This window comes from Panthera tigris, chromosome C2, assembly GCF_018350195.1.
Source record: "Panthera tigris isolate Pti1 chromosome C2, P.tigris_Pti1_mat1.1, whole genome shotgun sequence".
Lineage (NCBI taxonomy): Eukaryota > Metazoa > Chordata > Mammalia > Carnivora > Felidae > Panthera > Panthera tigris.
This window is the reverse complement of record NC_056668.1, coordinates 65996064-66021564: the sequence shown is the minus strand read 5'-3', so window position 1 is coordinate 66021564 and position 25501 is coordinate 65996064. Positions and strand designations below refer to the sequence as shown.

Below are 25501 nucleotides of genomic sequence, written 5' to 3'. Positions count from 1 at the left end.
CTTGTCTCAGTTTAGTTTGTGCACCTGCTACAGGTCATTCTGACCAACTTTCCACTAAATGCTTAACAGAAGATTTACACCATAGTCTTTCTTTGTAGAACATCCTCTAAGGTCTGCTTAAATTTTTCTAGAATTTCCAGACTTATTTTTTCCCTTCCTAACAGGCTCTATCAAACTGACTAGTTCCCAAATAGTTCAAGCAAGGGGCGATCATGGCTGATTAGACCCAGCTGAAAATCTATCCATACAGAGTTAATGAAGAAGCTTCTGGTTTTATGCAATTTGTTCCCAAAGGTTAGCCATAGAAATAGGGAGGCCCTTATTTCGTTTTACTATTTTACCCCTTAATCTTTTTTCATTGAGTTATGATTCTGATACCACAGGACTTGCAGTCCTTGGGGCCCAGGTTTACTTAATGGATAATGATAACTTTAAAACTTGTGGCTAGAAATAAGCAATGTAAAGCAAAAAGTAAAAAAAAAAAATAGGCACCTGGATTTTAGTGGTAAGTAAAATTCTTCCCTGGGCTATCACTCAGCTACATCAGCTTGTGATTATAGATTAGTCTGGTCAAGTATTGTTTCCTTGGATTCTGGTGGCCACCCATACCTCAAGCCCTCAGGGAAATGATCTTTCTGGTCCAGGTGTTCCTACTAATAAAGCATCTGCAGGACAATTAACTAATGTGATTTAAGTTGGCTCATGTGTGCTCCCACTTCTTTAAGAGCCCGACTTGAGATAAGGAAACAAGCAAGAGACCTTGTTGACTGCTGCTTGGAAGACTGGGTCAGAGAAGACTGACTTGGAGGAGATGGAAGGCTAGAGAAGTGGCTCTTAGCACAAGTGTCCCAGGCTGGGCTCTTAGAGACTTATCATTACTCTCAATGAATTGAGAACTGGAATAAAAGACATCACAAATGTAGTCCATTCCAACAAGAGCAATTCTAAAACTTAGGGCCCTCCTTCTCTGTCTTTAATAGGGACTGCTCAGAAGATCTAATCCAAAATTTAATTATTTTTCCTCCAGGGAATGTTATTTACTTCCCTCTATCATGCAGAGCAATTCTGCACATGCACACACACACACACACACACACACACACCCCTTCCTAACTTTTATCCTCACCACCAATCATGACTCAGCAAACAGAGAGCATTCCAACTACCAGGACCCTCACTCAATTATAAACAGCAGAACGTTATTTTCTCTTACACATGGATAAAAGACAAGATGAAAATAGTTTCCAAATCAGTTCAGGTGGTAATTATTCGTGGCTTCTTTTTTTTCCTTCATCTTTCTACTTCCAGTTTTCCCATATTTTCTTTAATTATAATATGTATTAATGAGCACTAATATTTCCTGAGCACTGACTCCAGGCCAGGACCTCTGCCAAGCACATTATGTATTTTATTTCATTTACTCCTCTTTATAAATCTATGGGTTTACATGTAAAGAAACTAAAGAAATGAAGTACCTTATCAGTGGGGAGCCTACATCTGAATCTAGGTGTATCTGACGTTGAAGTCAGGTCTCTTAGCTCCTGCACTATTACGTTAATAATGGAGAAAGCACACCTTTTAAAAAACATTATAAGATGTTGAAACTGGAACCTTTAGTCATGGATTTATATTAAGGTTTTGTAGTATATATAGTATGGTGGTTAAGAGTGTGGGTTCTGGAGTGAGAACTCATGAACTCCCAACTTCCCATCTCGCTAGTTCTATGACCCTGAGCAAGTTACAGAACTTATCCATGCCATATTTTCCCCATCTACTGAATGAAGATAATAATAGCACCTACCACAGAATTATTGTGAAATTTAAATGAATTCTATTTGTAAAATTCTTACATAGTGCCTGGCACATAATAAGTGCTATGGAAAGCATTTGTTACTGTTGTTATTCTTGTTGTTGGTTGTTATTACTGGTATTTTATTCCAAGAGATTTTCAAGCCAGGCTTGTAGTCTCCCAAAAAGAAATTTGGGCTATAATTCTCCTAAGCTCCTGGATCAAGGCTTTTAGGAATGAGACTGCCTGTCTTTCCTTGTGGGATAACTATAAAATAAACAATGATGGGGGCGTGGTAAACAATCTCTTTTGAGGGCTGAATGAAAGCATCTTGCAAGGCTCTTGGCATCATTTTAACTGCACAGTCAAGCCTCAGATCAGATACCTCATGTTAATCTTTTAATGTAATTATTATTAAAAGTATCGTGTCATCAAAGGTCTGTTCACCATTTTTTTTTTTTTTTGAGAGAGAGAGCATGTAGACATGGGGGGGAGGGGCAAAGGACGAGTGAGAAAGGATCTTAAGCAGGCTCCACACTCAGCGCAGAGCCCAAGGTGGGGCTTGATCTCACGATTGTGAGATCATGACCTGAGCTAAAACCAAGAGTCAGACACTTAACCAGCTGAGCCACCCCAGCACCCATGTTCATCATTTTTAAAAGCAGAAAAGAAAGTTTCTAGGAATTATCAAACTAAACTCAAAGAACTAAAAGCACTATATATGGAATAATAAAAATATTTCTGCAGCAAAAACAATAATTGCCTAATATATGTTCAAAATGGAAAGTGAGTCTTTCTGCTTTAAGCAAATGTATGGGTACAAGAGCTTGAGTTTCACTATGAGGAGAATGCCTAAGGACTCATGCTTTCCCAGCGGAGGTCCCTGTCCAGAAAGTCACAAGCCTTGAATCCTCAGCTAATGTTAGTGGCTTCCACGTTGAAACCTAAGAAAAATATGAAATATCAGGTGAAATCAAAGAAATGAATCCAACTGGGGAAAAACAGAGAAAAATGGTGGCTCCCTTGGTCTAGGGAATATAAATTAAACAAATAATGCTTCCTCACTTCTCACCTCACCTCCAACCAGTGTAAGTAAAGTCATCTCCCTTGTAGCCTTAGCCACAGTACTTCTAGAATCTGAGAGGGGCGCCTGGGTGGCCCAGTGTGTTGGATGTCTGACTTCGGCTCAGGTTCATGATCTCACAGTCTGTGAGTTGGGGCCCTGCATCAGGCTCTGTGCGAACAGCTTGGAGCCTGGAGCCTGCTTTGGATTCTGTGTTTCCCTCTCTCTCTGCCCTCCCCTGCTCACACTCTGTATCTCTCTGTCTCTGAAAAATGAATAAACCTTAAAAATTTTTTTTTTAGAATCTGGGAGCTCCCTCTCTTTGGGATAATGACTCAACTGTTGAACAGCTCCTATGCTAAACCGATATCTGCCTTCTTAACTTTTACTCCTTGGTCTAGCTGTACATCTTGACAGAGAAGAACAAATTTATTCTGCCTGTCACAGAAAAGCCCTTGATATATTTGCAGACAACGATGTGGTATTTTTTCAGTTAACTTTTTGTTTTCTCCATGCTAAAAGTGACCATTTCTATCAACTATCTCTGATTTCCTGACTCTCATCATCCTATTTGCCTTGCTCCAGTTGGTCAATATCCCCCAAGAATTGTGGTACCTACCACGGAACCCAGTACTTCAGTGTGGTCTGACCACAGCCCACTGCAATAGGACCAGTGTGCCTGTTATCTCCACTTCACTTCCCTTCATGCAGTCAAAGATTGGATTGTTGTTGTTGTGTTTTTGGTTTTTTTTTCCAGCAGACACATCACAGTGCTGCCAAATATTCAATTTGTGGTTAAGGTTCCCAGTTCTTTCATATGAACACTGTCCAGGTAATCTCCATCCCGAATAGCTGGTTTTCTTTTTTTACCCTAAATATAAAATTATGCAATATTTCTGGTACACTTTGTCTTATTGATATAGACAAGACACTCCTATCTAGCCAATTTTGAATTCTGATTTACTTCTGTGACTATACAGTTTTGTGTTACTTGTAGGTTTAAGTAAAAAAAAAAAAAAAAACCATAACCTATTGATGTATTGCAAAAGTAAAGCAAACTTTTCTGACATTATTGAAAGTGTAGGCTTGGGTACACGGTGCAGAATGACTTCTAAATTAGCTTGAGCAATTTATAGACAGCCTTTTTCAATTCTCTCCAACCCACCTGTATGACATAAAATACAAGGCATACAAAGATGAAAAAGAGGCCTCTTTAGTGTGGGTAGTGAGCAAGGAAGAAAACAGAAAGAAGTAGTGACACTACCTCTACCTTCCTCACTATTCTCCTACTTTTGGTCTCAAGATTGGATACTCTTATGGTCTGATCTAGGTATATGAGGCTAATGATGTGTTTACAGCTCCTGCTAGACCGGGGCTCAACCTAGCTACCCCATTTCCCTGTACAGGAAGAGCAGAAACAACAGATTGGCATCAAGACATCATTTGAACAGTATGGATATAAATGCAGCAGCTCCAGTCTGTACAAGATTCAGCCCTCTGATACTTCTCATCTTCTGGAGAGCAATCATCACTTCCTTCCTCTTCCCTTCACCTCCACAAGATCAGTACTAGACGGAAAAAGATTTTTCCTTTGTTGATTTATTTCCTCTTAATTACACTTAGAGGAACCAGAGCCTAATTTTTATCAGCTTACTGTTAGGAAAACAAAGTGTACTAATAAAACTAACAAATAGAAGCCATTTTATGGCCAAGATCTGATGACCAGTATAATATTTCCTCTGATACAGTTGAAATGGAAACATACTCTGAACCTGAACATATTCCGTCTGACTTCTACTCCCCTCCCAAAGAGAGATAACCATAACAATCACCTCTAGAAAGCTTCCTTACCTGAGCTGATATGGGCTCCTTTTTCCTCATATTCCAAAATCAGATCATCTCAAATGTCCTACACAGTCATCATGATGGGAGCCATAAAACAAGGGTGTACAGGGGAGAGGACTACATTTGGGAGCTAGCCCCAGAATCAGGCCTGGATTTTAGTACCAGCTTTTCTATTGACCAGCCATGGGATCCTGGGCATATTACCTATTCTCTGTTCCTCAGAGATGCATAAATAAAAATAGAGTTGATAAGACTTATTCAAAAGTTTATAAACCAGTACAGTCCTTGGCATCTATGAAGTGTTTAGTAAATATTAATTATTTTCAAATAGTTTTCATATATATATTCAGTTTCTTTTTTCTAGTATGCAGTTGCTATGCTTTGATCTAAAGCAACTAAGAAACATGGTAACGGTTGTCACCAGTCCTAGAATCCTAGCATATTAGAGATCTAGTATGACCCGTCCTTTTGCAGATGAAGAAATTGAGGCCCAGGTAGGAAAAAGGAGTTTTCCAAGGCACACAGTCAGTGAATGGCAGAGCCAGGACTCTAAACCAGGTATCCTGGCTCCCTGACTCCCAATCCTGTCCCCAATTACAGCCTTTTTTGTTCTAGAAAGGAATCAGAATTAGCTGTATAACTAAATGCAGATTTAGATACTAGTATATATGATATATATAATATATATATGATTCTGTATAGATAAATTTAAAGTATTATGTATAACAGTTTAGCATATGCATCCAATGAGTCTAATGCTCAAAACTCTGACTTCAAAACCCCTTATTTACTAAGCAGTATGGAATCATGGAAAGAACATAGAACTTGGAACTGAGTAGGCTTAGATTCAAATCCCAATTCTACTGCTTACTGCTTGCATGAACTTTAGCAATTTATTCATCCCTTTGAATTTTAATTTCTTCATCTGGAAAATGGGAATATTAACCCCTATCAGTGGTTTTTGTGATGCATATGGCATATCATGTATGGGGGCACAATGCCTGGTATATTGAGATGCCCATCATACATTGGCACCTCTCCTTAGGTGATTCTCTCATTTCCCTGCTTTTGGTGCTCTACTGGAAGCAAGACACTGTCAGGAGCTTGTGAGATGGGAACCATGTTTGAAAGGAAAGACAGTGATCTGTTTTCTTTGCCATGAGTGGAATGGGATACGGTACTTGGAGTTTCCCTTCAAGTCCACTTGTGGGCGTAAGGTTGTTTCCTAGAGGACATCAACTCAGGCAGTATGACAAGTACTTACCATGGGGATATTGTCTCTAGATTGTTGAGTGCTGGGCCTTGGCTTTATCAGCTGGCCTTAGAGCCATCTATGAACCAGGATTATATGTATTCTAATCCTCAAGTCTACTATCACCTAAAAGCGACTTTTGCTTTTGGCACTTGAAGTGCTGATTGCCAAAACCTTCTCTTGGTAAACCCCCTTATATTTTTAAATATTTATAAATATTTATGGAAGGAAGAAAGAAGGAAGGAAATAAAGGAAGGAAGGTTGTTTCAAGGATGCAATGATGACTGGCCCTTGAGAACTAGGAAATCATGTTTTGTTCTGAGAGTTAATCTATACAATCAATCCCTAATGGATCAGATCAGAATATGCAAAGTCATCTTAAAGCAACAGTCTAGATTCTTAGACAAATAAAACTTTTACATCTGTTGTTTCCCAACCTGGTTAATGATCAGAGTCACTTGGGATCCCTGTAAGCATTCAGATCCCTAAACCTTTCCACAGACCCAATAAATCAGAATTTCTAGTAGAGCCAAAACAGTCTTTATTTCTTTATGAGTCCTCCAGGTGCTTTGGGGGCAGCAGCCCCACCCTAGCCAGTAGACTGGTTTGGGGAACCATAGTTCCACTTCAAGAGGTCTGAAAAAGGATTAACACATATAAAGAGCAATGTATAGGTAAGAAGAGGATTATTCAGCAAAGGAACTGAGGGGAAAGGGCACACTTGGCATACTCTGGCAAAGGCAAGCAAGCCTCTGGAATTGGGTCCCCTGCCAAAAACATCTAGACCACCTGGAGGGGGGATTCCTGTTGAGGAGATACAGAGTCTGATGAGCAGAGCCTGACATTATTGAAACTATTTGAATTATCTAACTCCCTGTGTCAAAGTTCCTTGCTCATTGAGCAACCTTCTGATGATCTCTCTTCCCTTGCAACTGGCCTATAGGGAGAAGAGGAGCCGTTCAGGTCAAATGTTTCTAACTGTAAATTAATAAACTGGCATTCTGGTTATATATCAGTCTCTTGTGAGTTAGTATGAGTCAGCATCCCTGAGTCTGATCAACTCAGAGGCTCTGCCAAGATCAAGTTTCTGATGCTGCAAAGCTGAGCAGGCCTGACCTGGGACCCCAGGGAATTCATAAAAGTAAAAGTATCCTATTCAGGCCCCAGGAAGCCAGCCAGTTAGCCTCTGCTGGGGAAAGGAGGTGAAAAGGTGCCCATTTCCCAGGGAAACACACTATGGAAAACTTTGTTGATACTGCATGTGCTTTATGTTACATGAATTTGAAAGAAGGGGTTAGGTTCTTGTAACAAGAAAAGTCATTTAGAATGCTTTTTCTGTTGTCAAAGGGCTTTCATGCATATTGCTCATTTGACACTTACACTAGCCTAGGCAGTAAGTCAGGCATATATTATTATTACTCTTATTTCAGAGGTGAGGAATCTGAACATAGTCACTTATCTCAGACCCAAAGTAAACGGTACCGCTAGGACCAGAATCTGGATGCTTTGACTCATATTTTTCTCACTTCCCCTCTCATTTAATAAAGAGAATAAACAGCACCCTAAAGGGGTACTAGCTTCTAGTACTAGATACTAGTACTAGATACTAGATACTATCTAGTCCCTAGATAGAGTAGAATTGTGTTTACCTGTATGTATGGGGGCTGGGTTAAGGACACAGATATTGGGGAAAGTTGAGCAGAAATCAGGTCAGTGATGATAAGAAAGTGTATCAAAATTTTTTCTAGCTAAGAGAACTGAGACATCATTCAATTTAATTGAACACGTTATTTATTGAACCCCTATTGTGTGCAAGGCCTCTTGTGCTAAGTGTTACCAACGGGAGAAGTTAGGAAAGAATATTTTTTAACATGTATTTTGGTTTAGTGAAGGACTCCCAAATTTTGTTCCTTCTTTATGGTAGCATCAAAGAATACAAGCCACAGCCACAGTGTTTAAAAGGAGGTGGGAAAGGGGAGATCGTGGTAGTTGAGAGGCTGTGATTAGGACTCTGGCAGCCAAGACCATTTGGAAACACAGGCTTGATAACATCTCATCGGGGATGGATGCTTGTGCAAAATCCTTGGCAGGGTGGGGGAGGTGGGGAGGTGCAGCTTCCTCAACACTTTTCCATCATTGCATTTTATCTTAGGTCTTTAAGTCCTTGGTAACTTCACCAGTGACAGTTCCCAAAATAAATCCTGTTTTTCTAAATGCTTTTTATAATGGCATGAAAACAAAATCTAGAATTCAGAGGCACAGGAATTATGAAAGGGGCAAGTCCCTGGGCTCTTCTTTCTCCTTCACTGACATGTGTTTCAGCATAATCCACAGCGGGAACAAGGGGCTGCAGCCAGACCTCTTTTAATTAGCCCAGAAACACTGCCCTGTGGCTTGCTTCAGTCTTCATGGGTTACTAACTGGTTGATCCAGCTTTCTCTTTATAAATCTGTATGTTCTGGTGTGAGCACTCTGGGGTGGCAAAGGGAGAGAGAGCTGCCTGTTCCCCACCCGATCGGTTCATGTCTGGCTGGATCAGCCTCCCACCTCTCTGGCTGATTCATCAGGCTCAGTCTATTCAAACAGATGGGACTTCTATTTAGGTATTTTAATAGCACGTATTAAAGATACCCTATTGAGAATCTGATCTGACAGAGGTTTGATGAAGTGTTGATGTGCTAAGAAACCAGCCTCACTGGGCAAATAACTTCTTCTCAAACCAGATAATTTAAATCAATTCAATCAAGTACTTAACTAAGGGCCTACTGTGTCCCAGTGTGTGCCCAACATTGAGTTAATAGAGCCAGAAAAGAAGTAGAATGTTTGACAGGCCCTGGGAAGCTTCTTTTTCTGGGAAGAAATAACGGATGCATGGATGTCTTTGTAATTTTAGATATTTGCCTACTATGTACATGAGATTTATGCAAGTAAGCAGCTAAGTGGAGTAGTGGCCACACCTCTTTAATATCAAGCCTGTATCAAATATTTGAAGGGGAAATGGCTCTCTTTTGTGTCATGATGAGAAAAATGAAAAAAAAATTTATCGAGCACCTAAATTGAATGTATTGAATGTTCTTCAGTGCATCATGTTCCTTCTTGAGACCATGTTGTTGCTTTTACTGCCCTTTTATTTTCTTACCTTTAAAAGATTTTATTTTTTAAGTAATCTCTACACCCAATGTGGGGCTTGAACTCATAACCCTGAGACCAAGAGTTGTACACCCACCAACTGAGCCAGCCAGGCGCCCCTTACTGCCCTAACTTTAAGTGATATCCATTCTCCCACGCTGGTATGCTTATCCAAATGTGATTTCTTTCTTCTTTCTTTTTCTTTTTCTTTTTTTCTTTCCTTCCTCCTTTTTTTTAGATCAAATCTTACCTTCTCCAAAAAACGTTTACTCCTCTAGCTTTTAGGCAACAATGGTATCTCTTCTTCATTGCCTTTATTATTAGTAACATGCTTTGAATTCAGTACCTAACAGCTTATCCTGTCTTATATTGGTCTCTAATCTTTCACGCTATGAGACTTGTATAAACAACATTGTAAGCTCTTTGAGGGTAAACCTCAATTTATATTTGTTTAATCATAGTATTTGTTGAGCAACTACTTTGTACCAAATTGCCATTGTAGGAGAAACAAATGTAAATAAAAGATTTCTGCTCTAAAGAAACTCATATATATTTGGCACTCAAAATGGAATCACAATCTCCTGGAAAGCACTTAACATTGTGTCAGATACATAGCAAGTCTTCTAAAAATGGACACCATTATTAGTTATTATTTCGCTGACACTGGATGGAAGAGTAAAAAGTACAGATAAGAACTGAGAAAGGAAACTACCACTGTTAGGTTTGGAGGTGTGTAACAGAAAACCCAAATCAAATGGTTTAAGCAGTAAAGGGAATTTATTGGCTTTTCTAACTGAAAAAGACAACAGGGATAATAATGATTGGTTATGATTCGGTCAGGGCTTTGGCTTCATCTCTTTATGACTCTTCTTGGTATTATTTCTTCATGTGTTGGCTTTGTCCTCAGGCTGGTTGCAATGACTGTAGTAACTCCAGGCTTCACATTTATACATAGCGTCCAGAAGAAGGGAGAATTCATCTCTTTTGGTGGTTTTCTTAAAAGTAAGGAAACTTCTTTCCTCAAGATTCCAGCAAATCTCCCTTCTTAACTCATTGTACCAAGTGAGTTGCAAGACTTTTTCTTAACCAACTCCTTGACCAAGGAATGTCACGGACTGCTTGGCTTAGGCTAGGTTCCTGGCACAGACACTGGTTAAGAGGATGATATTACTGTCAGCTACGATGGCCTGCTTATACTGCAGTAATAGCCAACTCCCAAATCTCAGTGCCTTAATACGGCAAACATTTATTTCTTGCTCTTTACATGCCAGTATAGGTCGGCAGGGGGAGCTCTACCATTATGGTCACTCTGGGACCATGGCTGATGGAGTCTTCATCTTGACAAATGATTTAGCAATCACTGCTGCAGTGGGAAAGGTACCTGGTGAATCCTACATCGGCTCTTAAAGTCTTCTGCTTGGAAATGATATAGATCACTTTTATTCACATTTTATTGGCCAAAGCAAGTCACATGGCCACAACTAACTTAAGCTAGGAAATGCAATCCTACCATGTATCTAGGAGAACTAGAATATTTATAAATAGCCCCGATTATGACTACAATTACTCTTGGTTCAATCAGAGCCAACTGTATGGATGACTAGAGAGTGAGCTTCTCCTGAAGCACATGTACTTCTTTGGAAAGGGGATCCTTTAGCAAAAATCAGGTGCTACTAGGAAGGGAGCAATGGATGTTACTCAACCAATAATGTTTATTATAGAAGTTATATGAAGGTAAACTAATCTCAGACCTCAAAGGCATAGAGAAAGCAAGATCATGAACGGTTTGGCAAAGGTCAAGGAGAGAAGTAACAACTGTAGTAATGTAGCCATCTAGAGATCTGCACATCAGGAAGGGCCCAGATGAAAATAAACAGCATAGCTAGTAGCACACCAGTTAGTATCTTTGCTGCTGCACTCCCCAGCCAGGGTATAGAAGCATAAAAGCAAAAGCATATCAGGAAGATATGCAGGGATGATGGACGGTTTGAGGGACTTTGTGGGAGATCTTCAGTTGTTAAAGAAATTGGAGAGTTGAAGAAGTCAAGGGGATCTCAAATAGGCAGTGGGACTAAAGTCATAATATAATCTAGAACCAGTCACATTCTTAAACTAGGTTAAGTCTTTGAGAAGTAACCTGTAACAGTAACAAAGACTTTTGGCAGATGGTACAGACAGATGAAATGGAATCCAAATGATGGAAAATGGAGGACAGCCAATCTGAAAGAGATACTGAAATAAAGATGAAACCTCCTGTCCTGTTCGGCCTACAGGTATTAGAGAAAGTCTCCATGGAAGAGGAGTGTTCAGTTAATATTAGAGCCATGTTTCTACCCATGGGTGTCAATACAACATAAAAGAGAGAACTCTTCTAGATCAGCAGTCAGGAAACTTGGGTTTGAGGCCCAACAATGACTATAAACACAACACTGGCAAATCATTATAAATTCTTTCTACTTGTTTCCTCAGCTGAGGAAAGAAAGTTAATAACCCCTTCTCCACCTTCCTTAGAGCTTCATGTGAAGATCAAATGAAATGGGAAAGTGCTATAGCAGACTAAAAAGCCCTGGAAAAATATATGTAAGAGACTGTAACAGTGATAAGGATCACTATGCTTAGAGTTGAGGAGGTTTAGGATTTAGGTGAAATGCCATCTCCAAGTGAATAGGGCCCAAAGGGAAGTACAGAGTGAAGATGAAGTGGAGATAACAGTGAGCTGATAAGCATTGTCTAAGCTAAAACTTTTAATTGCAAGGGACAGAAACCCAACTCAAACTGGCCTAAGAATAAGATGTTTCAGCTCACATACTAGAAATGATTGCAAAGGTAAAATAGCTTCCAGTGTGGCAGGACTCCGTGCTCAAGTGTTATGGTTGCAAATCTGTCTCTTTCCATTTCAATGGCCTGCTTTCCTCTATGCTGGCTTCATTTTCAGACAACATGTCCTCAATTAGTGACAAAGATTGTCCCCAGCAGCTACTGGTTATGCTCTACCAGTTAAGTAACTCTAGAAGAAAAGGAGAGTGACTTTTTCTCATCTTAACAAAAATCCTGAGGTAACTCTCATTGTCTGGCCCGATCATATGCTCTTCTCTGAATCAATCACTATGACTGGCATCAATCTCAGCTGAATCACATGGATGGAACATGGGAGAATAAATGAAAACCACCCACACCCACCATAGGAAATAGGCTAAAAGGCTTGTTCTAGAAGTGATGATTGTGGAGACATAGGGCAGAGGAAGGAAGAAAATCAAGGGAGAATTTGAGGCAGAGGGAGAGTAACACTTATTGGAGAAAGGCAAATTTAATAAGGGACTCTCCAGGTGCACTCGGGAAATGGGGAGGTGGTATAGAGAGAGCTGCTGAAACAGAGACCATCAGTCAAAAGGACATATTTAAGAATTCCCACAGTGGCCCAATGCACTCTTTGTGAAAAAGTAGTTTAGGAGGCAAAAGTAGCCACTGTTACAGATTCTCAGTTTGTTCTTTGCTTAGTAGGTGTTTTTGTCCCATTAGGGGTAGGAGAGGGAAAAGACCGTGTCCATCTTGAAGGAGGTAGACTAATGCAGAAGGCATGGACATAGATACCCATAACACTGCCATAATTGTATAGCTCAGAAGGAAAAGCAGCAAAGAAATTATCACTAAATTTACTAGAAGTTACAGCCTGTCAGAGAGATGTGAAATGTGACTGACATACACAGCATGGTAGGTCCTCTCCACCCACCCACAAAACATAAAGGCCCACCCTGTTTTGCCTTTTTTCCACCCTCCTACATACACATTACACCTGCACACAGGCACAAACCAGGAGGGAAGGATTCTCTTGGAACACTGTCAGAATCATTCTTTAGACCTCCCTGGTAGGTCACTACCCTGAAATGAAAAGCTGCCTGCCTCCCGTTTTTAAAGCCGGTGGAATGGGGCTGATTAAAGCTGACTTCATACTGAGCAAATACTTGTGAAAGGCAATTTAGTTCTGGATCCATCCTCTGGATCTTAACAATTGCCCTCACCACCACCCCTGACTGGCATACTTCCAAGCATGTTCAACAGAAGGGCCTCACCTCATGCTTAACCGAATGAAGACATTGGCCCACATCTGACCTTGGACTTAAAGGCTTGATTATGTGAAAGAGAATAGGAGCATAGAGATCACAGTTCCAAGTGAGGGTTCTGGGGGGCCAGGATAAGTCCCTGTTTTGACTTAGTCTGAACTCCAGTGATGGATGTAAAGAGGAACTCAGAAGCAATTCCTCCAGGAAAGAAAATCCAGGACTCTTGAATTCTTACCTCATAGCCAGGCCAACTATTACTCTGTCCTCTGTAGCTGTTGCCAGGAAAGGGTTTCTGATACTCTGATATTAGAGTTCTGGTATTCTCTGCTGACTCTCACATCCAAAACAGACATCTGGGTTGTAAGCCCTTCTCTATTCCCCCAATGAGTGTCAGTAATTATCGCACACAGTTCTGGCAGATGTATTATTTTAAAAACAAATAGCATATAAACATAGAATTATCATATGACCCAGCAGTTTCACCCTAGGTATATACCCCCCAAATTGAAAATAGGTACTCAAATACTTGTATGCAAATATTGATGGCAGCATTATTCACAACAGCCAAAATATGGAAACAATCTAAATGCCCATCAACAGCTGAAAGGATAAACAAATTGTGGTATATACACATAATGGAATACCATTCAGCCACAGAGAGGAATGAAGTACTGATACATGCTGCAGGGATAAACCTTGAAAACGTTATGCTAAAGAAGTGAAATAAGCCAGACACAAAAGATCACATACTGTACGTACAATTCCATTTATACAAAATATCCACAGTAAGTAAATCCATAGACAGGAGATTGGTTGTTGCCAAGGGCTGGGAGGAGGGGGGAGAATGGGTCGCAACTGCTTAACGGGTACCGGGTTTTCTTTTGGTATGATGAAAATGTTTTGGAGCTAGGTAGAGATTGTGGTTGCACAATATGGTGAATGTACTAAATGTCAATGAACTGTACATTTTAAATGGCTAATTTTATGTTATGTGAATTTTACCACCATAAAGATATCCCATAAAAAAGGGAGGAGGGGATGCTGACTCGGGTGGCATATACATCATCCCCTTACTCTCTCCTTCATTCTTCCTGAAGGCGTAGGTGGATCAGCCATTATGTGGCCATGAAGCAACAAACATTTGCCAAGAATGGCAAAGCAGAAAGATAAAAGAAAGCTGGGTCTTTGATATCATGAAGGAAACTACGGTAACATCAATTTTATTATGAGACAAATAAAACCCCTAGTTGAAGGAATAGCACAAGCTTTGTTCTTACATATTTCTTCTTTAAAAAAATGACTGTAACACAGACTAAGTGAACAAATCCACACATAAGCCTCAGGTTAGATTTATCTGGTCATGTACTCTTGGTTAGATGGTTTCACCAGTTGCTGGGAAAATGCCCTTTGCTATGCAGATCAGCATTCACCATCTGTAAACATTCCAAATGGGAAGATAATACAAAATAGCATCACAAACATTAGGTATACAAGTAACAACAGAAACTGAAAGTTAACTGTCTCTTACATAAAGGCCATAGTTTACTCCTGGCCTGAATAAACATAATTGTGTAGTCATTCAATACGTATTGATGATTACTTACTATGTGCCAGGCACTGAGTCAGAGATATGAACCAGAACACTACAGTGAGCAAGAAAGTCTCTGCCCTCATGGAGCTTACATTCTGGCAAGAAGGAGATACAGACAACACATAAGCAATTTTGCATACACTATATATATATATATACATACATATATATATATGTGTGTGTATATATATATATATATATATATATATATATATATATATAATAGAATGCATAGGGAGAAACATATTGGGCTTCCAACCCTCCTGGTTTAGGACTGGCTCTTAGCTCCTCCATCTCTGGCACGGCTTTGCAGGGTCCTCAGGCCATTCAATCTCCCAGGAGTCAGCAGCACGTTCAACACCACAGCCTTGGTCTCAGTTGTCAAAAACGTCTCAGTTCCTCACCACCACTGCTAACATCCCCACATTTCCTCCTACTTCAGGGAAAATCAAACTGAAAAAACCCTACCTCACCCCAACCAATCCTACCCTTAAAAGGGGATAAATTAAACTAGAAGCAAAATCCATTATTGTTCCCAAGAACAAAGAGCTTACAAACAAAACAAAGCCTACCTTTCTGGTAGAGGGCCAGGGAAGAAAGCAGCATGAGCACAGTATTCAGGTCAAAAATTTGTATTTGAGGAAAAATGCAAATAATCACTAAGGACAACACATGTAACTCTAGCACCCAAAGAAAATGCCCTTGACCAGTGCTGTCCAATAGAAATACAATGCAAGCTACAAATGTGAGTCTTTTTTGTCATTTTAAATCTTCTGACAGCCCATAAAAGTAGAACAGGTGTGGGGCAACTGGATGGCTCAGTCACTTAAGCATCCGACTTCAACTCAGGCATGATCTAGCAATTCATGAGTTCAAGCCCTGCATTGGGCTCTGTGCTGACAGCTCAGAGCCCGGAGTCTGCTTCAGATTCTGTCTCCCTCTCTCTCTGCCTCTCCCCACCCCCCCCCCCCCCGCCACCCATCTCTCTCTCTCAAAAATAAATAAACATTTTTAAAAAAGTAAAACAGGTGCAATTAGTTTAATAGTACATTTTCTCTAACCCAACATATCTACAGTATTATCTTTTCAACACATTACCAATATAAACATTATTAATAAGGTATTTTACATTCTTTATTTCCATACTGAGTCTTCAAAATTTGTATATATTTTATATTTATAGCACATCTCAATTTGGACTACATACATTTCAAGTACTCAGTAGCCACATGTGGCTAGGGACCACCTTATCAGACAGTACAGCTCTAGAAAAAATACTCATTAAATTACCTTTTCCATGTACATTAAAGCTAATGTTCCCCAGAATTGAAGCTTCTAGACGTCTCAATGGCTGTGACCAAGAAGCTATATTCCAGCACCCTTCACTGTTAGTCCTGGAGACACAGCCCTAGGTACAATGAACCACAAGTGAACATAGTTAACTGATTAAGAGAATATATATACACATACATACACATATACACACACAATGCAATGCAAGCAGGAACAAAATGATCAGCCTTGGTGGGGAAAATGCTATGTTCGCTTTGTGCCAAGTCATCTGTCCATCCATCCATTCAACACTTACTGGGCCTACAATGTGCCAGAATTCTACATGCTAGTATCCTGCCTTCAGGGAGTTTATAGTCTTTTAGGGGAGAAGTTGAGAGGCAGAATTAAATAAAAAATAAACAAGTTCATTTAAAATAGCAGTTTTGCTATGAAGAAAATAAAACAGGAAAATACCATAAGTGGAAGGGAGGACTACTTTAGCTAATAGGGCAGAGGCTTCTCTGAGAAGGTGGCATTGAAGCTGAAAGTAAAGTAACGGGGACAAGAGTGGAGAAGAATGTTTCATATAGAGAAAACAGGGCAAAGAAGGTAGAAAGAAGTTTGGCATGTTTGCAAAACAGAGAGAATGTCAATGTGGTTAGAGAATAGTTAACAAGAAGAGTAGGAGATGTGGTCATAAACATAGCCAGGGGCCAGACCACTTAAGGCCTAAAGAAAAGGGTAAGGAGTTTGGATGTTATTCTAGGAAAAAATCAATAAAGCATTCTAAGGTGGGGGAAGGATCATCTGACTTACATTTTAAAAAGTCTGTGTGTGGGGAATGGTCAAATCCCTGCATGTTTTGGGGGGTGGTTTAAGAGTGGAAGTGGGGAGACTAGTTGGCAGGCTGCTGCCCCAGACAAGGCAAGAGTTGACGTGGCATGGAGTAGGCTGGTAGGGGTAGAAGTAGTGAGAAGTCAGATTTAGAAGACACTTTCAATTTATCACCAATTCCAGTCAGCTCTACCTTCAAAATTAGATTATATAAATTAGGTTATATTTTGAATCTATAGGATGTGCTGATGAGTTACATGTGAGATGAAAAAAAGGAAGGATGGCTAACAAAGAGGATATAGTTAAGCATACAGTTGAAATGGTAGTGCCAGTTATGGAGATGGGGAGCCGAAACAGGAGCAAAGCCTGCCCCTCCTGGATTTCCAATCTTGGTAAACAGAACCACCACCCAATCAGAAACCTGAGTTTCATCCAAGTTTCTACTGCCTTACCCAATCACCAAATCTGTCCCCTCCTTTCCATCCCCACTGACTTGGACAGTTTGCTAGACCAAATTACTCACCAAAACTATTAAAATTGCCTTAATAATCTCCAGTTTTAAACTCCAACCTAATGTCAAACCTACAAATTGTTCCCCTGCTTACAATTCTCCCACAATCTTTCTGAAGAGTAATTTGGCATTACCTATCAAAGTTTAAAATGAACATGCCCTTTGGTTGGCTCTCCTTTAGGATTCCATCCTACAGAAATACTTGAAAAATGAAAAGAATGAGGTTACTTTAATAGTGAAAAACTAGATACTACCTAAACGCCATTCAGTAAGGAAACTGTTACATAAACCATCATACAACTGTATTATAAAATTCTATCTAGTCCTTATTTTTAAAAATGAAGCAGATCTAAATATATTGACATGAAAAGATATCCAAGATACTTCAAAAGCAACTGGCAACATGTATGTGGTTGCATTTACTTAAAAAGCATTACAGTGAATTGGGGGGTATCGTGTGCATGTTGTTTCTAAAGGCCTAGAAAAGGTCTGGGATACACACATTAAACTATCGATAATGGTTATCTCAGGGTAGTGAGATGGGGATGGGCTTGGGGGGGGGTTCTTTTTAAAAAACTATATATTTATTATTGGATGAGTTTTTAAATAATTAATGTATTTATATAACAACAACAAAACCGTACAACCATCCTGTGTGCCTTAACATGATTCAAGGCACTTTAGGACCTGGCACCAGCCTTCTTTTCAGACTAGTTTCTCAGACTTATTTACATTAGGTGGGCGATAATGTACTTTTGTGTGGTGGGAAATGTGGGTTGATTGTTGAAACTGGGTCGTGTACTAGGCCTATGTGCTTTGCAAATGGAAGAAGAAAGGCATCCTCTAGTACTCAGAAGGATGTGAAGCTCTTTCTTAACAGAAGTTAAGAGACTCGTTTCTTTCCTTCAGGGCACACCATAATTACTTCATTCCTTTAGCTCTTCAAAGGAAGAAATAAAATTTCATGACTCTTCTCAACCCATTTGGTTTTACATGGCTTAGGAGTACCTGTACTTATCTTGTTCAGTTTGCTGCTTTTATAATATTAAAAGCCAACAGAATAGACAGTAAATTTACCATAATACCAATTCCTTTCTGAAAAATCTTCATTTCCCCAAGAAATTTTTAGGTATTTAAAGAAAAACAAAGTGATAGTAGCCCAGCTAGAGATCTACTAGAGATAACACACGTGAAATAGCTTTGGTGGAAACGAAATGCTAAATAAATAGAAGGTGGAATAGGGCCAATTTCTAAATTCTAAAGATTTTCATATTTTGTTTTTTGATTTCCACTTCTTAATTACTTATTTTAAGCTCAGGAATAAAGAAAACAAAAAGGTACATATTTAAGTCTTTCTCTTGTCCTGGCTGGGAATCTAGCCATAGAACCAACTGGTACAAGACAGAATGAACTGCTCTTCCCAATCTTGTTCCATTCAATGTCCAATTCTCTCAAAACAATACCAAAAATTGTTATGAAACATTCAATTATTTCCTCCTCAGTCATTCAGATGATTAGAAGTGAAGTACCAAAGAGAAACCTAGTTACTAATGTTTAGGATGAAGTTGGCTATATTTTAAATACTAAACCTGCCAACTACACCAGTCCCTCATTTGATATCTCCTTCACCTGCTTTGAATTGCTGTTGCTCATCAGAAGGCTTTTTGGTTTTTGTTATTAGGCCTCATTTAAAAATCTATTACCTACCACTTACCTCCATAAGATATCAGAGCAGAAAGGAATCACTGTGATTCTAGCATAATCCTCTCATTATTGACAGCTGAGAAACTGGCCCAGAAAGACTGCCTCAGGTAACAATGTCACTATGTGTCTGTTTAATTGGAGCTGAGACTAGAACCTACTCTTCTGAGTTCCAGGCAAGCCAAATTGGATTGATTTATTATTTAAAAAAATTTTTTTAGTTTATTTTTCTATTTTGAGAGAGACAGAGACAGCACAATTGGGGGAGGGGCAGAGAGAGGGGAGACAGAATCCCAAGCAGGCTCCACACTCTCAGCGCAGAGCCCAATGAGGGGCTCAAACTCACCAAATCATGAGATCATGACCTGAGCCAAAATCGAAAGTTGGCTGCTTAACTGACTGAGCCTCCCAGGCACCCCTGGAAAAAATTTTTAGATAATTTAAACTTAATACTCGTTAAGTATTAGCAATATTCCATAAGTACTATTTGGGGAAAGCAGGCAAGTAAATAAGAAAAAGGCTTCAGGGGCGCCTGGGTGGCTCAGTCGGTTGAGTGTCCGACTTCAGATCGGGTCATGATCTCGTGGTCCCTGAGTTCAAACCCCACGTCGGGCTCTGTGCTGACAGCTCAGAGTCTGGAGCCTGCTTCAGATTCTGTGTCTCCCTCTCTCTCTGCCCTTCCCCTGCTCATGTTCTGTCTCTCGAAAGAAAGAAAGAAAGAAAGAAAGAAAGAAAGAAAGAAAGAAAGAGGCTTCAACTTCAAGGGCAGACAGAATTAAAGCAGTTTTCTACCAGATATAAGGTAATGGATCATCTGAAGGCCAAGATTGTTATTCATCATGTTATTCATTTGACTTTTGGCAAAGTATAATGAATAATATTTTTTAGTGTAGTGGAAAAAGAAAAATGTTCCTTTTAGAGCCAATTAACCTCTTATGCTGACACTTAGCAATGGGAAGATGGCCCATTGGTTAGGGAACCATCTTGGATAGGCCACTTTGGATATAAGAGCTTTCAAGGCACTACTTGAAATAGGAATAAAACAAGTAAGTTATTTTCTCTAATACATTTATAACTTTCCAAGACCTTTGGAAAAAAAGGTGTGATGAAGAGAGGGAAACAGGAAGCTGAAATTTCAGCAAGATTTGAAGGCAGGACTTGGGATGAGACAGGTAAGGATGGCAAAAACTCTTTAAGAACAAGGATATATATGATCTACTCTTATATTTGACACTGCAGTGCTGAGATAAAACGCCCTCTCATTGCCCAGCTCCTTCCCACTACTGTAAAAACTTCAGTGAGTATCTGCTACATGGACTTGTGTTGCTGGCACTGTGGGAGTTGGTATAGGTGGTGTGGAGGAGATGTGGAGAAGCCAGGAAAGCAGGGAGGCAGAGCAGGAGAATATAAACCACACTAGCCCCCTCCACAACTCTCCCCACCAGAAAAAGAGAAACGATATTGTAAGAAGTATCCCATAATATTACAATAAAAGTGTTCTTTATTTAAATCTTAATGGACAGTGAAAGGTTGGGACACCTGTGCAGCTGATACTAGAGTTATAATAACTCACTCAGAGACGATGAGTTCCTGGCCAATCCTTATTACAGGCTGTTGAGTGTAACAATTCCAGCCATCCTTAGGTCAACAGACACTGACTACATCTATCAACCAACTTTGCTGGTGAGCCTGCCCTTACTACAGCTTCAGAGGCTGATAATTGGCAGGGTTCCCATGTTTGGTCATGCTGTCACTGACTGGCTTTTCTCACCAGATTATTGCGCAATTCAACACACATAAATCTGTCCAATGAAATAATATCAAACTCTATCGAATCCCTGTGTATATTATAGAAATAGGGGGTAATGTCCAAAATGTTACACATTAAATTATATTTTCCTATTAATTTTGGGCATAAAATCAGAGATATTTCTCTAAGGAAATGATAAACCCAGGATTTTAAAAAAGTAAGTCACACCTAAAAATCCTAGTCTAACATAAAGTTTGCTTTTGCCATTCTATTTCTTTAATTCTACTGCATATTTTCTACAAGAGCTTCTTTAAATGTCCACTTGATTCTTTTTACAAAATGGGAATATCTTTTCCACTATAACCCATTAAGACCACAGTAACTATCATCGCTTATTATATGTATCTTTGAATACAAATATCTACCTCAAAGGTTTGTTATAAAGGATTAAATGAGTTAACAGATGTAAAGCACATAGTAAGTATTATATGTTAGATACTTTCTTCTTTACACATACACATGTAGAAAACCAGAATCCTTCTATACTTAACACATAATGAATATCTTTGCCTATCAATACATTCTCTTTAATGGCTACAGAACTTCATGAAAAAATGATTTAATTCCTGATCGATGCATATTTAATATATTTATGTATCTATATTTTATTTCAAACACTGCTGCACTAGATACTTATTCATACTTGTGTCTTCACTTGTGACATTCTTCTGTAACACAAATTACACACACACACACACACACACGCGCGCGCGCACGCACGCACACACACACACACAGAATTAGGCCTTGAGTTATGCTTAAAGATACAGCATAGATACAGCAGAGGAGGAAATAAAGTCTGAAGACTGAGAAAGAATAGCCAATGAACTAAGGAGATCCAAGACAGCATAACGGCTAGGATGTGAAAATGTTTCAAGGAGAAAAGATGGATTACTGAGAAATAAAGGGCTGTTACACTGGACAAAGCCATTTCAGTGTAGTATAGGGAAAAACACAGACTGTAAGAAGGAGAGGAAAGAAATATGCAACTAGTCTATGATTCTTTAAGAGGCTGGTAGATAACAGGAAAGAAAAACTAGAACAGTAGCTCTCAAAAGTAGAACATGCAAGTTAGATTCAAGAAAAAATAGCAAGAAACAATCATTCATTGAAATAAAGAGCTGACAGTTCACTTACAACTATGTTTTAAAACATCTGATTAGGGGCACCTGGCTGGCTCAGTCGGAAGAGTGTGTGGGTCTTGATCTTGGGGTCTGCGAGTTCAAGCCCTATGTTGGGTATAGAAATTACTTAAATAAAAATAAGTAAGTAAATAAATAACCTGATTAATATTTTACTTAAATGAACTTATTCCTAGAACTATGAAAGTTTAAAAACAATGTTTAAAAGAATAAGAATAGGACCATATATACAAGATACATACATAAAAGTCATTCATAAGGCAGCTTATTGCCAGAAAAAACTTAGACCACATACAACTGTATCTGTTATTTGAAAGAGAACTATTAAGAGAAAAAAGTCTGAAACACTGTTTTAATGGGAAGAGTATTCATTTTAATTATGCTCCAAGATGTTACAGAGCTAGAAATTAACAAATTTTGGTCGGTATAAAATAGATTTATTGTCAATATTCAATCATTAATACAACCCAAGTAAATGAAACATCACTTCATACAAGGCTCAGATACTCTAAAATCTATCTTCACACGTGTACTATAATATGATAAATACTTAAAAATTATAATGCAAGGAAAAATATTACAAAAAAAATACAATTGCTATAGACCCTTGCATGAATATTCTTTATTTTTAAAGTTCTGCCTTAGGGAATAATACCATGCTATACATCAGAACCAAAAGTAAGCTACATTCCTTGAGGTTACAATGTTCAATGATGCACTAGATGCATTCTAAAACACCATGTCGGACAAGAATCAAAAGAGAGACAAAGAAGGCCTTCAATGATGTTGAGAAAGGAAAAAAAAGAGAGGAGTAATAATTTTTATATGCTGATTTCTGCTGGAATGGCCTCATTCAACAATTTATACCACTGTAGAAGATAGGAAAAAGAAGGGAACCAGTCTCAGCTTTCCATAAAGGATGTCCAAATCAGCACAAATTCAGGCAATTCTAAAAGGCACTGTTCCCAATGCTCTCCACTCTCCAACCCTGTACAGGAACTCGTCCTACATCCATGTTTTTTTTCCTAATTTCACAAGGGCTTACCAAGTATACATTCTGTTTTCTATCATCCAACAGCCAAACCAAAAGGCATGAAGCAAAACAACACACTATCAGTCAAGTCAGCTCGAAAGACACAAATTTTCATCAGAGTCTTATATATTGACTCCAATCCTCAACTGTGTGGCAATAAGAAGTTTTAAGATTTTTTTTTTTTCTGTCACTCATCATTGATTCGCCTGTTGCCAAACTTCTTGGCAGCAATACCAGGAACTGTTGGGAATCCTTGGTGAGAACAAAACGGAGGTGATCAGTGAATTCGTATAACCTGTCATAGTGGGCTTCTACAGGCAGACAGGAAGACTGCCTGCATTCATTTCAGAAGGGGAGAAAAATGGGGCAAAGATTAGGTAAATTTGAAATACAGCAAGGTATTAATACTGTAGTAATAACAGGGAAGGAAATGCTTATAGCCAACCTACCTTTGGGGAAGCTTCTGGCATAAAAATCAAACTTTCTCTCCCATTATTCTTGAGCTCTTTACTTCAAGAAAGGCAGAACACCACTTAAACACTTTTCTTCAAAGGTAGGGAATTTCTTTTTGAAATTAGCATTGGAGAAAGGAAGAAAAGATAGGGAAAGCTCACTCAAAGAGGTCCTCAAACATGCGCTGTCCCATTGCTATGTATGCTTCCTTCTCCTCTGGTGTCATCTGGGCCACTAGCTCTGGCCGCTGGCTCACTTCACTGTAGGAGAATGGTCGGCCAGCCACCATAACAACGGGGTCATCTGCTACTTCCTCAAACTCATCGTCCTCCTCGTCGTCCTCGTCCCGATGATGCACTGCCACAGCTGCTGGTCGAGGTGGGGAGTCATCGTCTGACTCACTGGTCTCACTCTCCGAGTCACTGCCATTGGCAGCAGTGACAGGAGCAGCCGCCCCCACTGAGCCTGCTGTGGCAGAGGGGGTCTTCTTCTCATGAATGAGCAGTGCTCGCATGACCTCCTCGTTATCATCTGGCCCTGCACGGCCCTCCTCACGCTCCTGAAACGCATCTATATCTATGCCACCTGGAAGGAAAAACCCAGAAAATCAATATCCTTAAATATACAAGGCATTCCTTTATAACGAATAAAATATGTAATATTTTAATATTTAAATACATTATTATAAAGTAACACAGACTTCACTGGTTCCAGTTTTTGAACAACTGTCCATAAGAGATTCAAAATGTTTCTCACAAACTGGAATTTAAGTAGCATGGTTTAAGTGCATGGGTTCTAAGAGTAACACAGTCTGGATTCGAATCCTCATTCTTTTACATGCAAGCTACACTGCTTTGGGCAAGTTTTTAGTCTCTGAACTTTGGTACCTTGTCCTGTAAAATGGAGTGATAAAAACATCTGTCTTACAGGGCTTTGGATAAGAACAAATGTAATTATGTCTATGAAGGAACAAGCACAGTAGCTGGCAAAATAGGAAATCACAAACGTGGCTTCTCATCTTGCTTGGAAAGTAAAAGCCAAAAGCTTTACAATGGTCTTTAAAGTCCTACGTTATCTGGAACGCCTCCTGCTCACTTACTTACCTTTTCTCTTTCCCTTTGCTCATTCTACTCCTGCCATAGTAGCCCCCATGCTATTCCCTGCACATACCACACTCACTCCTACCTTAGGGCCTTTGTACTGCCTGTTTCCTCTACCTGGGATATTTTTCCTCTATGTATCTACATAGCTGAATCTTTCATATCTTTTATGTTTTCATTCAAATATTGCCTTCTGTTAATTCACCCCATCCTATACTCCCAATGCTTTCTTCTTTTCCCCATAGCACTTATTTTCCAACATAATAATTTATGTCTATTGTCTTTGTCACCTCCTTTCCCAGGATGTAGGTTCTCCACAAGCAGATATTTACTTTTTTTATTCAATGATATATTCCATGCACCCAGAATAGGGCCTATCACTTCTTAGGCACTGAATTAATATTTGATGAATTGGTGAATAAATGCAGCTTTATTTTTCTGAAACAAACTAAGGGTACTTTGAACTCTTTATAAAAAGGAATCTAGTCTTAGGAACAAAGCTTCTCTCACCACATACCTATCACTTTGTGTACACATCATGAAAAGTTACACATAAAAAAATTAAAGAAAAACATTTGTATTCTGTATTCTGAATACCAAATATACTACCATTTAAAAAATATAAAAGAATTAGGGACACCTAGGTGGCTCAGTTGGTTGGGTGTCCAACTCTTGATTTTGGCTAAGGTTGTGATCTCATGGTTCATGGAATTGAGCCCCACATTGCAGAGCCCACTTGGGAATTTATCTCTCTCTCTGCCCCTTCCCCTGTTTGTGGGTGCACTCTCTCAAAATAAATAAATAAACATTAAAAAAATTGGGGCGCCTGGGTGGCTCAATTGGTTAAGTGTCCGATTTCAGCTCTAGTCGTGATCTCACGGTTCACGGGTTCGAGCCCCACATCGGGCTCTGTGC

At 39.3% G+C, this 25501-nt stretch overlaps 1 protein-coding gene across 8 annotated transcripts in view; it reads right to left on the bottom strand.

The window, feature by feature from the left end:
* Positions 1 to 13894: 13894 nt before the first annotated feature.
* GTF2E1 (general transcription factor IIE subunit 1) overlaps positions 13895 to 25501 on the bottom strand; it is a 44526-nt gene continuing 32919 nt past the window's right edge. For 3 of the 8 annotated variants that reach the window (XM_042998673.1, XM_042998672.1, XM_015544813.2), the window contains exon 5: positions 22416 to 24071. In XM_042998673.1, the coding sequence (XP_042854607.1) occupies positions 23644 to 24071 (428 nt within the window). In that variant the 3' untranslated portion in view covers positions 22416 to 23643. Of the gene's footprint in view, positions 14573 to 15923; positions 16139 to 17481; positions 17549 to 22059; positions 22088 to 22415; positions 24072 to 25501 lie in introns of those variants that run through there. The other 5 variants (XR_006222091.1, XR_006222090.1, XR_006222092.1 and 2 more) reach the window with 5 other exon arrangements.